The sequence below is a fragment of the Neocloeon triangulifer genome, unplaced genomic scaffold (genome assembly GCF_031216515.1).
Source record: "Neocloeon triangulifer isolate White Clay Creek 2 clone unplaced genomic scaffold, ASM3121651v1 ptg000015l, whole genome shotgun sequence".
Classification (NCBI taxonomy): Eukaryota; Metazoa; Arthropoda; class Insecta; order Ephemeroptera; family Baetidae; genus Neocloeon; species Neocloeon triangulifer.
This window is the reverse complement of record NW_026775557.1, coordinates 969,148-984,237: the sequence shown is the minus strand read 5'-3', so window position 1 is coordinate 984,237 and position 15,090 is coordinate 969,148. Positions and strand designations below refer to the sequence as shown.

Here is a 15,090-nt window from a genome sequence, read left to right as displayed (position 1 = left end):
TCCAGCATAATCTCGGTGAAGGCGAAGTCATTTGCTGACAGGGAAATCAGGTACACCCTGAAGGCGCAAGGCCAGGGCGCTGGAACATTCAACATTGGACCAACTTCTGGCATCGTCAAACTAGCTAAAGAGTTGGACTTTGAGGATTTGAGACAGCCCCATGTTTATTCCCTGGTCGTCACAGCCACTGAGGACTCTGGTGGATTTTCAACTTCTGTTGAGGTCTGTTGATTTAAGGAAGCTTTCAATGCTTAAAATTCATTAAATAAAATACTTCTAGCTTGATTTAAATCATGGGGGCACCAATACTGTACTCTGCACTTCAATATTTATGATTTAAGCCAAATTTAAAGTTCCTAGGTGTATCAGGGGTACTTAAAAATCAAAAATAATATTTTTTTTCTCAAGAAATAAAAATCTTTTAAAATAAATCAATAAAATAGGTTCAATCAATGCAAAACGGTAGAAATGAAAGAAATGATATTGTTTTATTTTCATATAATTATATATTTTAAACTAAATTATTTGTTATTGAATAAGCATTTTGATTCCAACATTTTTTCCCCAATTTACAGCTTACAATTCGAGTGACTGATGTGAATGACAACGCACCCAAATTTGAGCTGCCAGACTACCAAGCCCACAATGTGGACGAGGACATTCCCATTGGCACCTCCCTGCTCAGGGTGAAGGCCACCGACTCAGATTCTGGCACCAACGCTGAAATCGAGTATCAAGTCTCGGACGAACACTTTGCTGTGGACTCTGGTGGCGTTGTGACCAACGCTAAACCTCTTGACGCTGACAACAACAATGCCTACTATGAATTCACCATCACAGCTAAGGACAAGGGTACTTAATTTAAAATAAAATATTTAACATCTCGTTATAAAAACTTTGAAGGAAAAATAATGATACTTGATTCAATTTTTTATATATTTCAAATTCAATTTGAATAATTGAATTTAATGCGCAGTTTTGTTTTTAAATTTTTTGTAACAGTTTATGTTTTCAAAATTGCACAAAATTTTAATTCCTCATTTGAACTTTTTAATTAGGTGAGCCAGCAAAGACTGGAACCGCCACCATCCGCATCTACACCAAGAATAAAAACGACGAAGAACCAAAATTCTCGCAACAAGTTTACACGCCAAACGTGGACGAAAACGCTGGTCCAAACACGCTGGTCACTACAGTGGTCGCTTCAGACAAAGACGGAGACAACGTTCGCTTTGGTTTCGTAAACGGAGGCACCACCTCGGGACAGTTCGTAATTGAGGAAATCACTGGTGTCATTCGGTTGCACAACAAGGCCATCAACTTGGACAAGGACAAGTGAGAAAATTCAAACTTACTTGTGATGTTGGTGAAAAATCAATTTTTTTTTCAGGTATGAGTTGAATGTGACGGCTGTGGATGACGGTTCTTGCTGCATTGACGGAGACAAAACGCCGCACACCAGCACTGCGGTGGTTGTCGTTTTCATCACAGATGTCAACGACAACAAGCCTGTCTTCAAAGACTGTAGCACGTACTACCCCAAGGTGGAAGAGGGTGCGCCAAACGGCAGTCCTGTCATAAAGGTTTGATCAGAATTATATTTTAAGTATCATAGACAATATTACACTCAGCTCTGAAAAGGTTGTAAAATATATTAAAGATAAAAAAAAAATACTTAAAAAATATTATTTATTTTTTTACTTTAACTTTTTTATATTTGATAAATAAAATTACATAATATGAAATTACAATTTGGCAGAAAAATTAAATGACAAATATTCTTTAAAATTTTTAAATTCAACAATCATTATTGTGAATTCAAAAAATATAAATTGAAAGTATGCAGCTTGAAGTACTTAATAGAAATCATATAGCTATACTTACTTGGTCCTATTTTTTTTCTTCCTAATTTAAAAAATTAGTAAAATATCAAAATACAAATAAATACTAATTCTGAACAAAGAAACATGCGCTAATCAGGTACCTAATTTTGTAATTCTTTATCAGGTCCATGCCACTGATGAAGACAAAGGTGTGAATGGCCAGGTCAAGTACTCCATTGTGCAGCAGCCCAATCAGAAGGGCACAAAGTTCACTGTTGACGAAGAAACTGGTCAAGTTTCAACAAACAAGGCAAAATCAAAGACAAATTCATATTTCATCTTCAGCATCTAACCTTTTAAAATTGCAGGTATTTGATCGTGAAGGTGACGATGGCAAATTTGTGTCCGTCACTGTCAAGGCCACAGATCAGGGTGAACCTTCTCTCGAGGGTGTCTGCAGTTTCACCGTTGAAATCACTGATGTCAACGACAACCCACCTCTGTTTGATCGTCAGGTAACATTTTTGTACAAAAAATCAAATTTGAAACGGATTAAATTCTTTACAATTTTTAATTTCTGACCTAACGCAAAATTTTATTTTCAGAAATATGTTGAAAATGTGAAACAAGACGCAAGCATTGGCACCAACATTCTCAGAGTGTCTGCCTCTGATGAGGACGCAGACAACAATGGGGCCATTGTTTACAGTCTGAGTGCTCCGTACAACCCTGCAGACCTGGAGTATTTTGAAATCCAGCCTGAGTCAGGCTGGATTGTCCTAAAGAAGCCGCTCGACGTAAGTTTTGCAACTTTTTTTTACCAATCTTAAACACCACCAAACAACCACCACAAATGCACAGATGACTATTTATTTTGTCGCTCTTCTCATTTCGGAGCCGATCAGCTCGGCTCCCAGATGGGACAAATTTTATGGAAATTGCACATCCCTATTGCACTACTTGATTCAGATCTATGTTTGTTTCATTTAGTTTTTGGTCAAACAGCACAGCAGGCACCTATAGGCAATCTAGGGTGCCACATTTTTCAATCACAATTATTCTTCACTCATATGGGTTTCTTTCTCTGCTCTCCCCTGCACTCCTTTTTTGGTTTGTGTATGTTCAATAATGTTTGTACAAAAATATATTGTTTAAAAACGAATTAATTTTTAGAAAAAAAAGTCACAAACCAGGAAGGGAGGTGCACTACTTTATATTTTTCATGTGCACTTATCTCTCTCTAATCCTTGGATGAATAGACTTGGGAGCGGGGTGTATTTTTGTCGCCTTCCTCTCTCCCTCCTGCATCAAACAAACATTTTTTGTCTTGACACCCTTTTGGCAACCCTGGTGACGGCCATTTTTCTCACCTTCGGCAGCTTTTTGTCTCTTGAGAGAGGAAGGTGTATATTTTTGCTGAGATTTTTGCAGGAGCCTTTTCTATCATCATCCCCCAATATATTTTCTCGTAGCATTAACCAACCGTATTTATTGATACTGATCTCAATAACTTGCCTCTTTTCTCTTTTGGCGCAGTTTCACAGAGATGGCCCCGTTTTTGCCCCTCTAGCCTGTGCCTCTGAAAAGGAGCTGATCGCTTTTTAGCGCCTGTCTCTCTAACACTTGGACACTTTTTGACGCTGTTTTTTCTCTCTATTTATACAACAGTTCCCAATTTTGGCATTTTTGCCGCCATCTGCGGAAATATTTTTAAAATTATGAAAAATCCTTCTCTGGAAAATATTCAAAATATATACAATATCTAAATTATTTTTTGACAGTCAATTTTTTCGGCACTTTCGAAGAGACCGTCTTTCATACGAAAATATTTCTACAGATGCGCGGAAACTTCTGTAATTGCATTTTGTCGGGGGTGATGGTACATTTTTGGACAACAACCGTACCTATCTCTACTTTTTGCAGAACTCTCTGTGGGAAAGTGATGTGATTTTCACAGAGAGTAACGGACACACCTTCACACACGCAGTACAATTTTTTGGACTATTTTTACTAACTGCCCTGATGTGACATTTTTTGCAACTGTGTATGGGCCATATCAGAACAGTTTTTGACACAGAAAAAAAATAATTAAACGGGATACTATATTTGTCAGATTAGATGGAATCTCCCTCCCCTCTGCACAAATCGCCTCTTCCTAAAAACCTGTAATCGGAGATGTCTCTCAAAATTTGTCCTTTGAATCAAGTTTTTTCTCATACAAAATCGACATCTCCGCAAAATCCTATCTGTAGCTGAAGCCCATACCTATCCTCAGGACCAATGCACTGATTTCTGTTGAGTTGTTAGAATAGAAAATAACTGGTAGCTTTTCTTAATTTTATTTATCTGCCTGCACATTTTATTTAATTGATTTCAGATTTCCAGCATGAATCTTATTTAATTCTTAATTTCGTTCTCCTTCCTAGACTAATCCAGTTTAGCTGCCTGGCATATTTAAAAAAAAGTCGATCAAGGTTGATATAATTATTAATCCACACTTCATAGTATTTTTATTATATTTAGAGGATGCCTGCCCTATTGAAGTTATCATTTTGATATTAGAAAACTCACCTTAATTTTCTTGTGTTTGATTTATTTCTCGTGTACAGACTTAAAAGTTGATTAATTACTTATGGTTTCTTTCTGTCTTCTGTTCCATTTGTTGCGCACCCAATTTTACATTTAAAATCTTCTCCAAACTCTACTACTACTACTTCTACCAAAAATTGCCAAAAATCCAAAAACTCGTGATTGAATTTTTGGATTTGAACCAAAAACAGGGATGTTATCCAGTAAGTAAACCAAAAAGAGCAACAAAACGTATCATTTGGTTTAACGAATTTTCAAAATTAAAAAATTAGAAATTAAAAAAGTAGTTTTAATAAGAGTAACGTTTTCACATTAATCAAAGTGTGATTTTGATTTTAATTTTTATCCATTTAATATCAATTTAATTTTTGAGCATTGAATTTTTTGATTTGATTTAACCTCCTTGTGGATGGTCCTGTCCCACGCAAGCGAGACAAGTGATTCTAATTCTGAACACCCTGGCGTTGATTGTGATGCAGCGCGATAGGTACCGGCTGCGGGTGCGCGCCTCTGACAAAGGAGAACCGCCGTCGAGCGCCGACGTGGACGTCGAATTAGACGTAGTCGACAGGAACAATAAGCCTCCCATCTGGGATCTCAATATGTATGGCCCCATACACATCCGAGAGAATGTCACTGTCGGGACGGTTGTAACCACCATAAAAGCAAGGTTTGTAACCAAAGTGAGGTGAAGAGAAAAAAACGAACCCCCTCTCGTCCGAATCGGGAAAAATAAATCCCCCAAAAAAATTATGTATGTATGCTCGACTTTGTAGCGCCAGGTGCTTTGTCGATAGAAAGTGCGTAGACCGTCGCCGACGCCAGTTTAGCTCGAATTAATTTGTATTGTTGATTATTAATTTTAACCATGCTCTCATTTTTCCGGCCGCCCTACCGATCGACGTCTCTGCCATTTTTGCAGGTCTCTCGACGTTTTTGCAGAATTTTTGAAGCTGCTGCTGATATACATTTGAGAATTTTTCCGCCACAAATAACACGAACCACACGTCGACTTACTGATTTTTTTCTTCTATATGTGCAGAGAATTTTTGAGTGTGCAACTTGCTGATTTTTGATGCCACCGCATATATTTAACACACCACACTTGACACACAACACACTTTCTTCTACTACCAGATTGATATGTCTGATGCCAATAATTTTTCATCGCCTTTTTTCGGGCCTTTTTTCCGGCCGTGTAGCGCGAGACTTACAAGTTAGAGGCTATGGCTCAAGATAGGGGCTATCCGCCCCTATCGAGGACCGTTGAGGTACAGGTCGACGTCGTCGATCGCGCCAATAACCCTCCTGTCTGGGACCATGTGGTCTACGGGCCCATCTACATAAAAGAGGACACGGCCGTCGGGGCCAAAGTTGTTTCCGTAAAAGCCAGGTCGGTCCACACAGCATTTGACGAAAAAAAAATCAACCCCATCCTCTGCGAGGAGAAATCCCTCGTTTTTCGACCCCTGCATTTTATTTTCGTTTGACGATTTCTGCAATGGGCCTTCCATACTTATGGCAGGCCGCCTCACATTTTTTCCATTTTCGTTTCGTCCGAGGAAACTTTCCGGGTAATTTAGGTAGAAAATAGAGAAAGTGTTCCAGTTTAATTTTTTAATTTTATTCTTTGCCTGAAAGTTTCCTCGGAAGAGCTTATTCTTTTTGGAATAAGGTTTTTTGTTGGTATTAATGGGTTGCAAAAATGTCGATTGTTCCATAATAATTTTTAATAACTTCGAAATTTAATTTTAAAATCGACATTTTTTGCCCATTTTTTCTTTTTTAAATGCATGACCAAATTTGAAGTCACTGTCTGGCACAAGTGCACCTTTTTGAAAGATTCAAACCCTGATAGCTGCAAAATCTGCTGCACCAAAATAACACCAAAGTTAAATTTTTGTCGTTTGCCCATGTCACGTGTGCATAAATTTTTTTTACATATATTTTTTTTTTGTCATTTTCCACTCGCCCAGCACGTTGGCAATAAATTCATTGATTAATTTGTTTGGTCATGCTTGTCAGATAAAAATAAATGTGTGCATATAAAGTTTTGTTATTTTTCACGCTTGTGCGGCAACTGAAGGGACTTGTATTTCAGCCCCACGCTGCTGTACAGACGCACGCGTTCATTTTAATTTGTATATTTTCTAACCTTTACTTTATAACAGCAGCAAATTTCGTGCCTTTTGAGACAAAGAGAAAAAAAATCGGCAGAAATTCGCTGCAATTTTTAAGGCATGTTGTTTTTTATTAATCCTAATGCTTGCTGAATTTGCAACTAATATTTTTTCGTTTTAATTTCTGTGTTTTATAAATGTATATTTTCCGCCACGCACTTTTTTGTTTTTCCACACAAATGCAGATATATATGTTACAAGCAGGGAAGATTTATATCTATGGCTGCTGGAGCTGCTCTCTGTCTGTGTTACACAACGCTGCGGACGCGCATGAACTCACCCCCTCACTCACTTTATTTTTTATTCATTTCGACAAACAATGTTGAATTTCGCATGCACGCAAAGCCTCCCCATCTATGACCGGGAGGTTGTATTTTTCGTTTGTTGTTTTTGCCCCAACTTTATATATTTATACATATTCCCAGCCCTCGAACCATATCCGATCCATACATATGAGAAAAAGTTATATACCCAGACAAAGTAATCAACCATCGCTTTGCATTTTTTGGTGAAAGAGACACACTGAAAAATAAAGCAGCAGCAACCATTTTTGTACATTTTTTCATTGTTTTTCGACGTCGTTCGAGAACATATTTTGATTTTTGTGGCATGTATATTACGTAGCCTTTGGTAGCTTTCTTGTTTTTCGTCTAAAAAACAAGCGCGAGGTGTGAGTTTTTATATTCCATTGATTGAGTTAGTTTTGATTACATAATTAACCCCGCATTAATCAATCAATCAGCCTCAGGAGAGCTTCAGAATCTCTCTGATGTGTAAAATCAGGCGAAATTTACATTTTTATTATTTTTTTGCTATTAATTAATTAATCCATTAGTCAGGTCATAAATTGAGTTTGATTGTCCTCCTCTTTTTATTTTAACCCATTTTCCTCTGGCTACGATTGAAGTACTCGAATTAATTCTCCTCCCGCAACCCTTGCAGCTCCGGCATTGAAAACAATCCGACCGTTTTCTACCGGCTCATGCCCGGTTCGACGGCGCAGACCAATAAATTCCACACGTTCTACCTGCAACAGCGTTCTGATAATGGTTTTACGTGGGCCGATATAAAAGTAAATCACCCGCTAGACTATGAAACCTTCAAGGAGTACAACCTCACCATTCGAGTTGAGGTAGGGCATAAAAGCATTATACACCTTTTTTGCCTCTTTCTTCACCTCGTCCCTATTTTTGCAGAACAACGGCGCGCAGCAGTTGGCTTCTGAAGCCACTGTGTACATCATGCTGGAGGACGTGAACGACGAAATCCCATTGTTCACCGAGCGAGAGCAGGAAACCGTTCTCGAGGGCGAACCAATTGGCACCAAGGTGACCCAAATCAACGCCATCGACAAGGACGGAACCTTCCCTAACAACCAGGTGAGCCCAAATAAATTCTGTCTAATTTGTAAAAAACAAAAATCAAACGCAGAAAATTTTATTTTGGGGCTAAAAATTATGTAAGGTGACATGAACAAAATGAATCATCTAAAGACAAGCAAATAAACAGTTATAACATTTTTATTATATTATTTTAATTTTAAATATTTGTATCATAGATATATTTTTATTTATTATTATATTTTATTTTAATAGATGGATTTTTTTATTATATTATATTAGTGATTGCGTGTTAAAACAAATATGTACATAATATTCTAATTATTTCGTACAAAAACATTTTTACCATTTTTGCTTTTAATATTTAATAAATAATAAAAAAAACAACATAGATGAAATGTCTTTATATAATGAATGTATTGATATACATAATTAATAGGTACACTAGATGCATGGAGAATAATTAGAAATTTTATTTACTACATATATGCGGAGCACAATTGCAGGAAACTGTTGCTAACATTTTGAAAGATGATAGCATTAGTAATACTAATTTTTTATTGTCTTTATCAAACACAAATACTAATTTTTATAAAGTATAAAAAAGTCATTGCTCTCAACGTTTGAGATATTGGGATTCACTTAATTTTTATATCATCTTCAGTTTGAAACAACAAAAAATTAATCTTTCCAGATTTCACCTGTTTTATTCACAAATTCACCACAGTTTACATGGTTTAATTGCAGGATGATTACTTTTTTTCTAAATCCACCCTCACTTTTTTTTTAAACTTTCAAATTCAAACATCTCTTTGTCCGTTTAGGTCTACTACTTTGTGGTTGAATCGTCACGCAATGAGGGCAAGGAGCACTTTGAGATCAACATGCAGACCGGCGAGATCTTCACCAAAGTGGTGTTCGACAGAGAAAAGCAGGGTGCCTACGCCCTGGAGGTGGAGGCGCGCGACGGCGCCCCCTCGGCCCGGCCCAACAGCAACGGACAGCCCAACTCCGGTGAGTACAGCCCTGATTTCTTTCGGCAGCAGCCTGGCCCGAACCATTAATCTCTCTTGCTCGCTCACCCTCGAAGGAGCTGATTGGAAAAGTTTGCAGTTCGTGATTAATTAAAAAAAGAGGAGAATCTCCGCCAGGCTGCTCCTTTCTTATGCATGAGTGTGTTTTTGGGGGGTAATCTGTGATTGACGTCCATTACAGGGCGTGTATCGCCAGCGAAATATACATAAACGGACGGGATGAGAAAAGTAAAAGAAGAAGAAGCGGACGAGCTTCTTTTTATTTCGCGCACGGCCTGTTTTCGTTGAGATAACAAAAAATCCTCTTGAGAGAGGCAAGAAACGAGCGGAAAAGAAAAGAAAGCAAAGGAGGGAAGCCGCCGATATTTCCCTCTCGACTTGCGGTTTTCCTTGCGGGAAGCAACTTACGGTTATTGCGTGGCTTTTATTCCTAAACAGGCCGAAGATGATCGAAATTTAATTAATATTAATATTTATCAATAATTAATTTTAATCAATTTTCATATTTTACATTTCTTCTTATATCAACACAATTAAAAACATGCAATTATTTTTAAATTAAGAAACAATAAAATTAAAGCGAAATTGGAAAATTTTCTAAGCTTTTAAATTTTTTTAAGTTTCAAGAAAATGTTTATTGGGTACGAATTTAGGGCAACCATGCCCCATACATGAACTCATCCAAATAAATGACAAAAAACGAAAATTTTAAAACAAGAGAGAAAGAAAACATTAGCATTGCTTGCTTTTTACTGTGTAGACTGAATTTTTATAAAGCAAACAGATGATTCAAATCGAAATAGTGAATGGAGATTTGCTGTCCGTTTTTAGCCCATGAAAGTGTTTCCCGGAAAGGATTCAACTTTTTATACACTTTTAAAAATATTTGACGTCCGCATTGAACAAAAAATCAGCCTTTGCAGTGCTTTGAATTTTAGCAATTTTGGTCCTTTCAAGCGCTCCGGTCCCTTGAGGCTGAAATTTGCAACAAATCCGATGAAAGTGGCGCTGACACACAGAATGAAACATTCGTCAAAGCGAAAAGGCGCGAGGGCATTTGACTCGGCTCGTTCGCTCGTCCGGCCGAAAAGATTATTCAAATGGAGCTCGACGGCCGGGGGATATTGAAAAAGCGACGTTCGCGAATTAAATCAAGACAAGAGCGGCGCCAGCAAGATTTTTCGTTTAATTAAATCCGGCGCTCCAACTTCGGATGTCATCCCTTTCATATTTTATTTGCTCTGCTCTCATCCGTCGTCGCGTGTGTTTTATGAAAGGGTATGAAATGGCATAAGCCTGGACTGAAACAAAGTTCTCTCCATTACGCTCGGCAGCACTGCTTTTTACACACTCGTCCCATATTTTGTTACATTCGTGCACACAGAGACAGAGAAACACAGTCGACCGAAAGTTTTGTATTGTTGTATATTCTCGGCAGTTTTATCGTCCGACTCCTCCTCCGCCGTTCGTCGCCAGTTTGCTCATTAAAAGACCTAAGTAAGTAAGTGGTTTATTTCCGACTTCTGCGCGAATGCACTTGTCTGCTATTGAGAAGTAAGTTGCTCCTCCCGAATTGTTTTTTAGGGGTTAGAAAGGGTTGATTTAGAAGTTTTTAACGCCAAAGGTCAAAAGATAAAATAATTGAATTAAAATTTAAATTCTACTGTGTGAAATTTAAAATTATACAAATTAAAATTGTTTAAGGCATTTTAATATAAATAAAAAAAATTAAATTATACTATTTCGTCTTATTAAATAAAAATTAATGTGTATTATTCTAAATAAATAATATTTTCATTAATTGTCAGTCAAATGTGCTGATTCTTATAAATTTATGCAATATCATACCACTTTTTTCCTATAAAGTTTAGAAATCATTTCAAAAAATTAAAATATAGATTTCATGGATTTTCTACAACGACTAAATGTAATAATTATCAGTTAATTTCGTCCTCCATATGCTCTAGTATAGTTGCAAATTGCGTGTTAATGTCTCACTGGGAATTCTCTGCCCAAAAAATTATCCATAAATTAAATATTATAAATTGCATTTGTCACATTGTTTATGGCTACTTTCTTTGTTTTATGGGTAATGAGCTCCCGTAAATGAATTTTGATAACACAAATTTGGAGCTGAAGAGTATTAATTATAGAATAAATTATCCAAAACAATTTCAGTATGGTGTGTGGTCTGGTTCTACGGAGCAAAATTTAATTTCTTATTCCTGGTGTTTTGCATTCTCCATCAAGTTTCGCCTCTATTTTCTCTTTTATTTTCGTTCAGCTGTGAGTGGCAGTTGTAGTAGTTGTTCGCATCCAGCCGGTGGTAGAGTATTGCTTAATAAAGAGCGGACGGGCGGGCGGCGGAACTTGAGCGGCGTGGGGTTAGTTTTCTGCAGCGCAATCTGTCACACGTGACACTTCTTCGGCCCGGAGCCACTTTCTCTCTCGCGCCAGCCAACGAAATGCGTGCCGAGTCGGGCGAATTGCCGGCAGCTCGAATTATTATTGTTATGATACTGCTCTGCTGGTGGGTGTACATTCATATTATACGCACCCGCCGCGCCATGTTGAAATTAATTAAAAAGAAATTGCATGGGCAGCGAGCTGGGGGTAATTTTGGGTGTAACAAACGAGGTTTTCGGCCAAAGCTGACAAGATTGCTCGGAGAAGGGAATTCAGTTTTGGTCTGTCTACAAAAAATATAGAATAGGTTTTGAAAAGAACTTTCAAAGATAAAAAAATCTGGTTTTTTCATTGCAACTCTGCCCTTTCCAGATATGAATATCAAACAGGCTCTTAAGCCATCCGTGAGATTGGAAAAGTCTGGCGGCGTTTAATGGAAAAAAATGCACAAATTTCCCTAGCTGGCAATTTTCCAACTTTATACTCCATCTCTAATTAATAAGAGGAAAGAGGCATCGGCTGCAAAAAGTCCGATTGATAAAAGAAGTAGTTCGCCGACGATACTGGAAAAAACATTAAACTTTTCCTCTCGAGCTGTCTGGAGAGTATGGAAGTGACAGAGAAAGAAAAGTAGAAATAATTCCCAAGCGAATCTGGAGAGCAATTAGCAGGTTGACGAGCGTCTGCCCGAAAACTCTCATTAGGCGAAAAATGCCCATTCACCAGCGACGCGTCCAAAGATGAATTCGCGAAAGCAGCTCGTTATTTTTTAAGAGAGCTGCAAAATCCGGCGGAAAAGGAAGCGTGTCCGAATGTTTTGCGGCACAACTAATTGTGCGGCCGGCAACTCATCATCTTGTCTCGTGAAAAGGAAACGAGTGGTTGAAAAAAGGAGCCAGAGAGAGAAACGGATACATATAATATACTTTCATCGCCGGCTTTTTTCAGTGGCGGGCAAACTTTTCTTAAATAAACAAAGTGGAGCCGCTTTTTTGCCATTAGCTCCAATTTTTTATCACCCGCCGTTCGTAATAATTCGCCGCTTTCAATAATGTTGTTTGCTCTAGTGACGAATGTAAAAAAGGAGGTAATTGCTTTCCTCTTCTTCCACTCAATGATTAATCGAGTTTGCTCGGTAAAGACTGCCAGTAATTGGATTTTGAAATAATCCTACCCAGGCAAATGACAGATTTTTTTGCGTTCATCTTTCGTACTTCGACCCTAATATTATGAGATGAGAACTTCGCCTCAAAACGGGAATTACACCGAGTGAGCTTTCACTGCAAATGAGGTCGTTACTTTTGCATTAGAGAGTCGGGGGTATGCAAACTGCACGACATTAATGCTGTGCAAAAAGCCTACCTGTTTTAAAACAAAACTGCCGAGCGCCGAGGAGTAAATAGAGTGAGATTCTCTCCATTCTTTTGTCGGATAAGGAGAAAGCACTCTCGTGAATAAATATTAGCAGCGCGGGAGCGGAAGTAATTATTAATTGTGCATATACCTGCTGCAGCGAGTGGCGCCATCAAAAGTGCTTTGATGGCGTTTGTCGGCTCTTTTCCTGTTTATTTTTCTCTTCCCCTGGAGTGGAGGAATGTAATTAACTGGGAAATTTTTGGCCTTTGCGCTTGCAGATAAAAATGAAATGCAACTTTAAAGAAGAACATCCGTTGCAAAATATCCTTCTTTCACCATTAATGGTTTAAGTAAAAATACTAAAAATATGAAAAAAATTCATTTAGATTACTGTTCAAAAGATTGTGATTTGATTTATTAAATTTAAGCATTTAGTTTTAAAAACATTAATTTATACAAATAAAATTTTAGTTGCAGTAGAAACTGTCCAAGGATTATTTAATTTCTGACTCTCAATTTAGAAAATAATAAATAAATAAACTTTTTCAAGCGTCATATATGAATAAATCATTATTTTTATATCATAGTTTTACAATAAAATCCCACGCCCTCTTCTAATTTGTTCAGCGTGTTTATCACATATAAAGACGTGACTTTTTTTGCGGACGAAATTTCCGCCCAAGCTGCGCAATTCGCAAACGTTCCTCGCATTTTTAGCGCCCAAAATGAGACAACAAATATCCCTGCCTCGCGATAGAGCCACATGAAAATAAAAAGTCGGCTTGAGCAGCGATGGCGCCGACTTGTTATTCAAAAGAGCCTCGCGCCTTCTCGTCGTGATTGCACACACGTTCCTTTCTCCGTCCTATTGGAAGCGGCGGCAGATGGCAAAATACTTGTTTGCCTGCTCTTATCGAGTCGCCAAATTGGTTTTAAAGGCAGCGGTTCGTGTGATCCGAATATCAAAACAATTTATTTTCGCGAAGATAATTTGTAGGAGCTACACAAAATCGTCTTGATTTGGATCGAACTAATTGGATATAGAAAAAGTTTATCTTCTGGACAAATAATTGCAGGCGGAATGTTGGTCCGTTCGTTTCGGTGCGAAAATCGATGGGCATAGGAAAGAAAGAAAAACTGCTTCTCCACTGCTAATAAAGCAGGCCTCCTCCGCAAGCCGGGGGGAGATAAAAATCTAGTTTGGCACACAGAACCAACCTCAGCAGCCGGACGGGTCCAAGATAAATATAGCTGCGGACGCCCGGTCTGCTGATAACCTATCTGCTTTGTAATTTATTCATCTGCGCCGCATGATCGCCGAAAGATTAAGCAGGGACGGTCGGTGCTGCTTGGCCTCCAGCGCTTTTGACTTTTGACGGATTAATTTGCATCATCTTCCTTGTAAGTTGGCGAAGAAGCCGCTCCAACCCAGACGGTAGCTTGGCTCATGTCTGGGAAGACGGATTTTTCACGCAAAGCCAAAGGAGGAAGAAATGCGCTCGGGGCAAAAAGCTGCCTCAAATCAAGCATAGAGAAAAGAGAAGGGCCTTTTGTCTCAATCGTCTTTTTGTTGACGGAGTGCCAAATTCAGAGAGATATAAGAAAGGTTTGAAGACGTAAAAAGAATAAAATAGAAATTCGGAGAGAAAAGAAAAAAATTGGAAAAATGCGGTAGAGTAATTTTATTTTGGCCTTTTAAGTGCTCAAGTACATAATTTCGCAGTCATAACTTTCTCTTTTCTGTGGCATTATTTGAAATTATGCAAATTTCGCCAAGCAGAATTAGCACCACCTCCGTTCCTTTCCATACTAATCAGAGGCATATTTTGGCACGCTTTTCGTGAAAAGTTCCGCATAACCCTTTGAAAATTATCTCCTCATTCCGAATTGGCCCTTTTTGCGCTACTTGTGCTCATCCACTTTTGCAGTTGAATATTTAAGGGAACGCAAAGAGACTGTGAAATTTAACTTGTAGCACAAACAAGACGAGTAAAAGTTTGCGGTGCTTTGCATGCATATTTATGGCAGCGGCGAAAGATGAAAAAGCTGCCTTTGCCTCGTTTTCACCCAGATTTGCACTCGCTCCCTTGCATGCCACCAACTGGCAAACCACGAGGTGCATTTGCATTTTATTTATTTTGCTCACATGTTTCGCATGCAAATCGACCGAGTGCATCATTCTAGGTGAGAGCAGAGCGGTCTCAACGGGTTTCTGCCGCCTTTTAATTCGTCTGAGTGGATCGGAACGGAAAATATTGTTACCCAGGAGCGGCGGTTTTGCGGCTAGAAAGTTGGCGAAGTCGGCGAGAAGGGATTTGAGACTGAGAGTCCATTGGGGTGTGAGTTATAAATAGCGCGTAGT

At 38.3% G+C, this 15,090-nt stretch overlaps 1 protein-coding gene across 9 annotated transcripts in view; it reads left to right on the top strand.

Annotated features, from left to right (window-relative positions):
- LOC132202729 (neural-cadherin) overlaps nt 1–15,090 on the top strand; it is a 199,474-nt gene that overhangs the window by 56,129 nt on the left and 128,255 nt on the right. For 5 of the 9 annotated variants that reach the window (XM_059629845.1, XM_059629843.1, XM_059629839.1 and 2 more), the window contains exons 6-16: nt 6–222; nt 576–852; nt 1,059–1,335; nt 1,391–1,583; nt 2,008–2,133; nt 2,192–2,338; nt 2,429–2,620; nt 5,615–5,805; nt 7,535–7,724; nt 7,789–7,971; nt 8,757–8,946. In XM_059629845.1, coding sequence (XP_059485828.1) covers nt 6–222; nt 576–852; nt 1,059–1,335; nt 1,391–1,583; nt 2,008–2,133; nt 2,192–2,338; nt 2,429–2,620; nt 5,615–5,805; nt 7,535–7,724; nt 7,789–7,971; nt 8,757–8,946 — 2,183 coding nt within the window. Of the gene's footprint in view, nt 1–5; nt 223–575; nt 853–1,058; nt 1,336–1,390; nt 1,584–2,007; nt 2,134–2,191; nt 2,339–2,428; nt 2,621–4,891; nt 5,083–5,614; nt 5,806–7,534; nt 7,725–7,788; nt 7,972–8,756; nt 8,947–15,090 lie in introns of all 9 variants that reach the window. The other 4 variants (XM_059629844.1, XM_059629838.1, XM_059629841.1 and 1 more) reach the window with 1 other exon arrangement.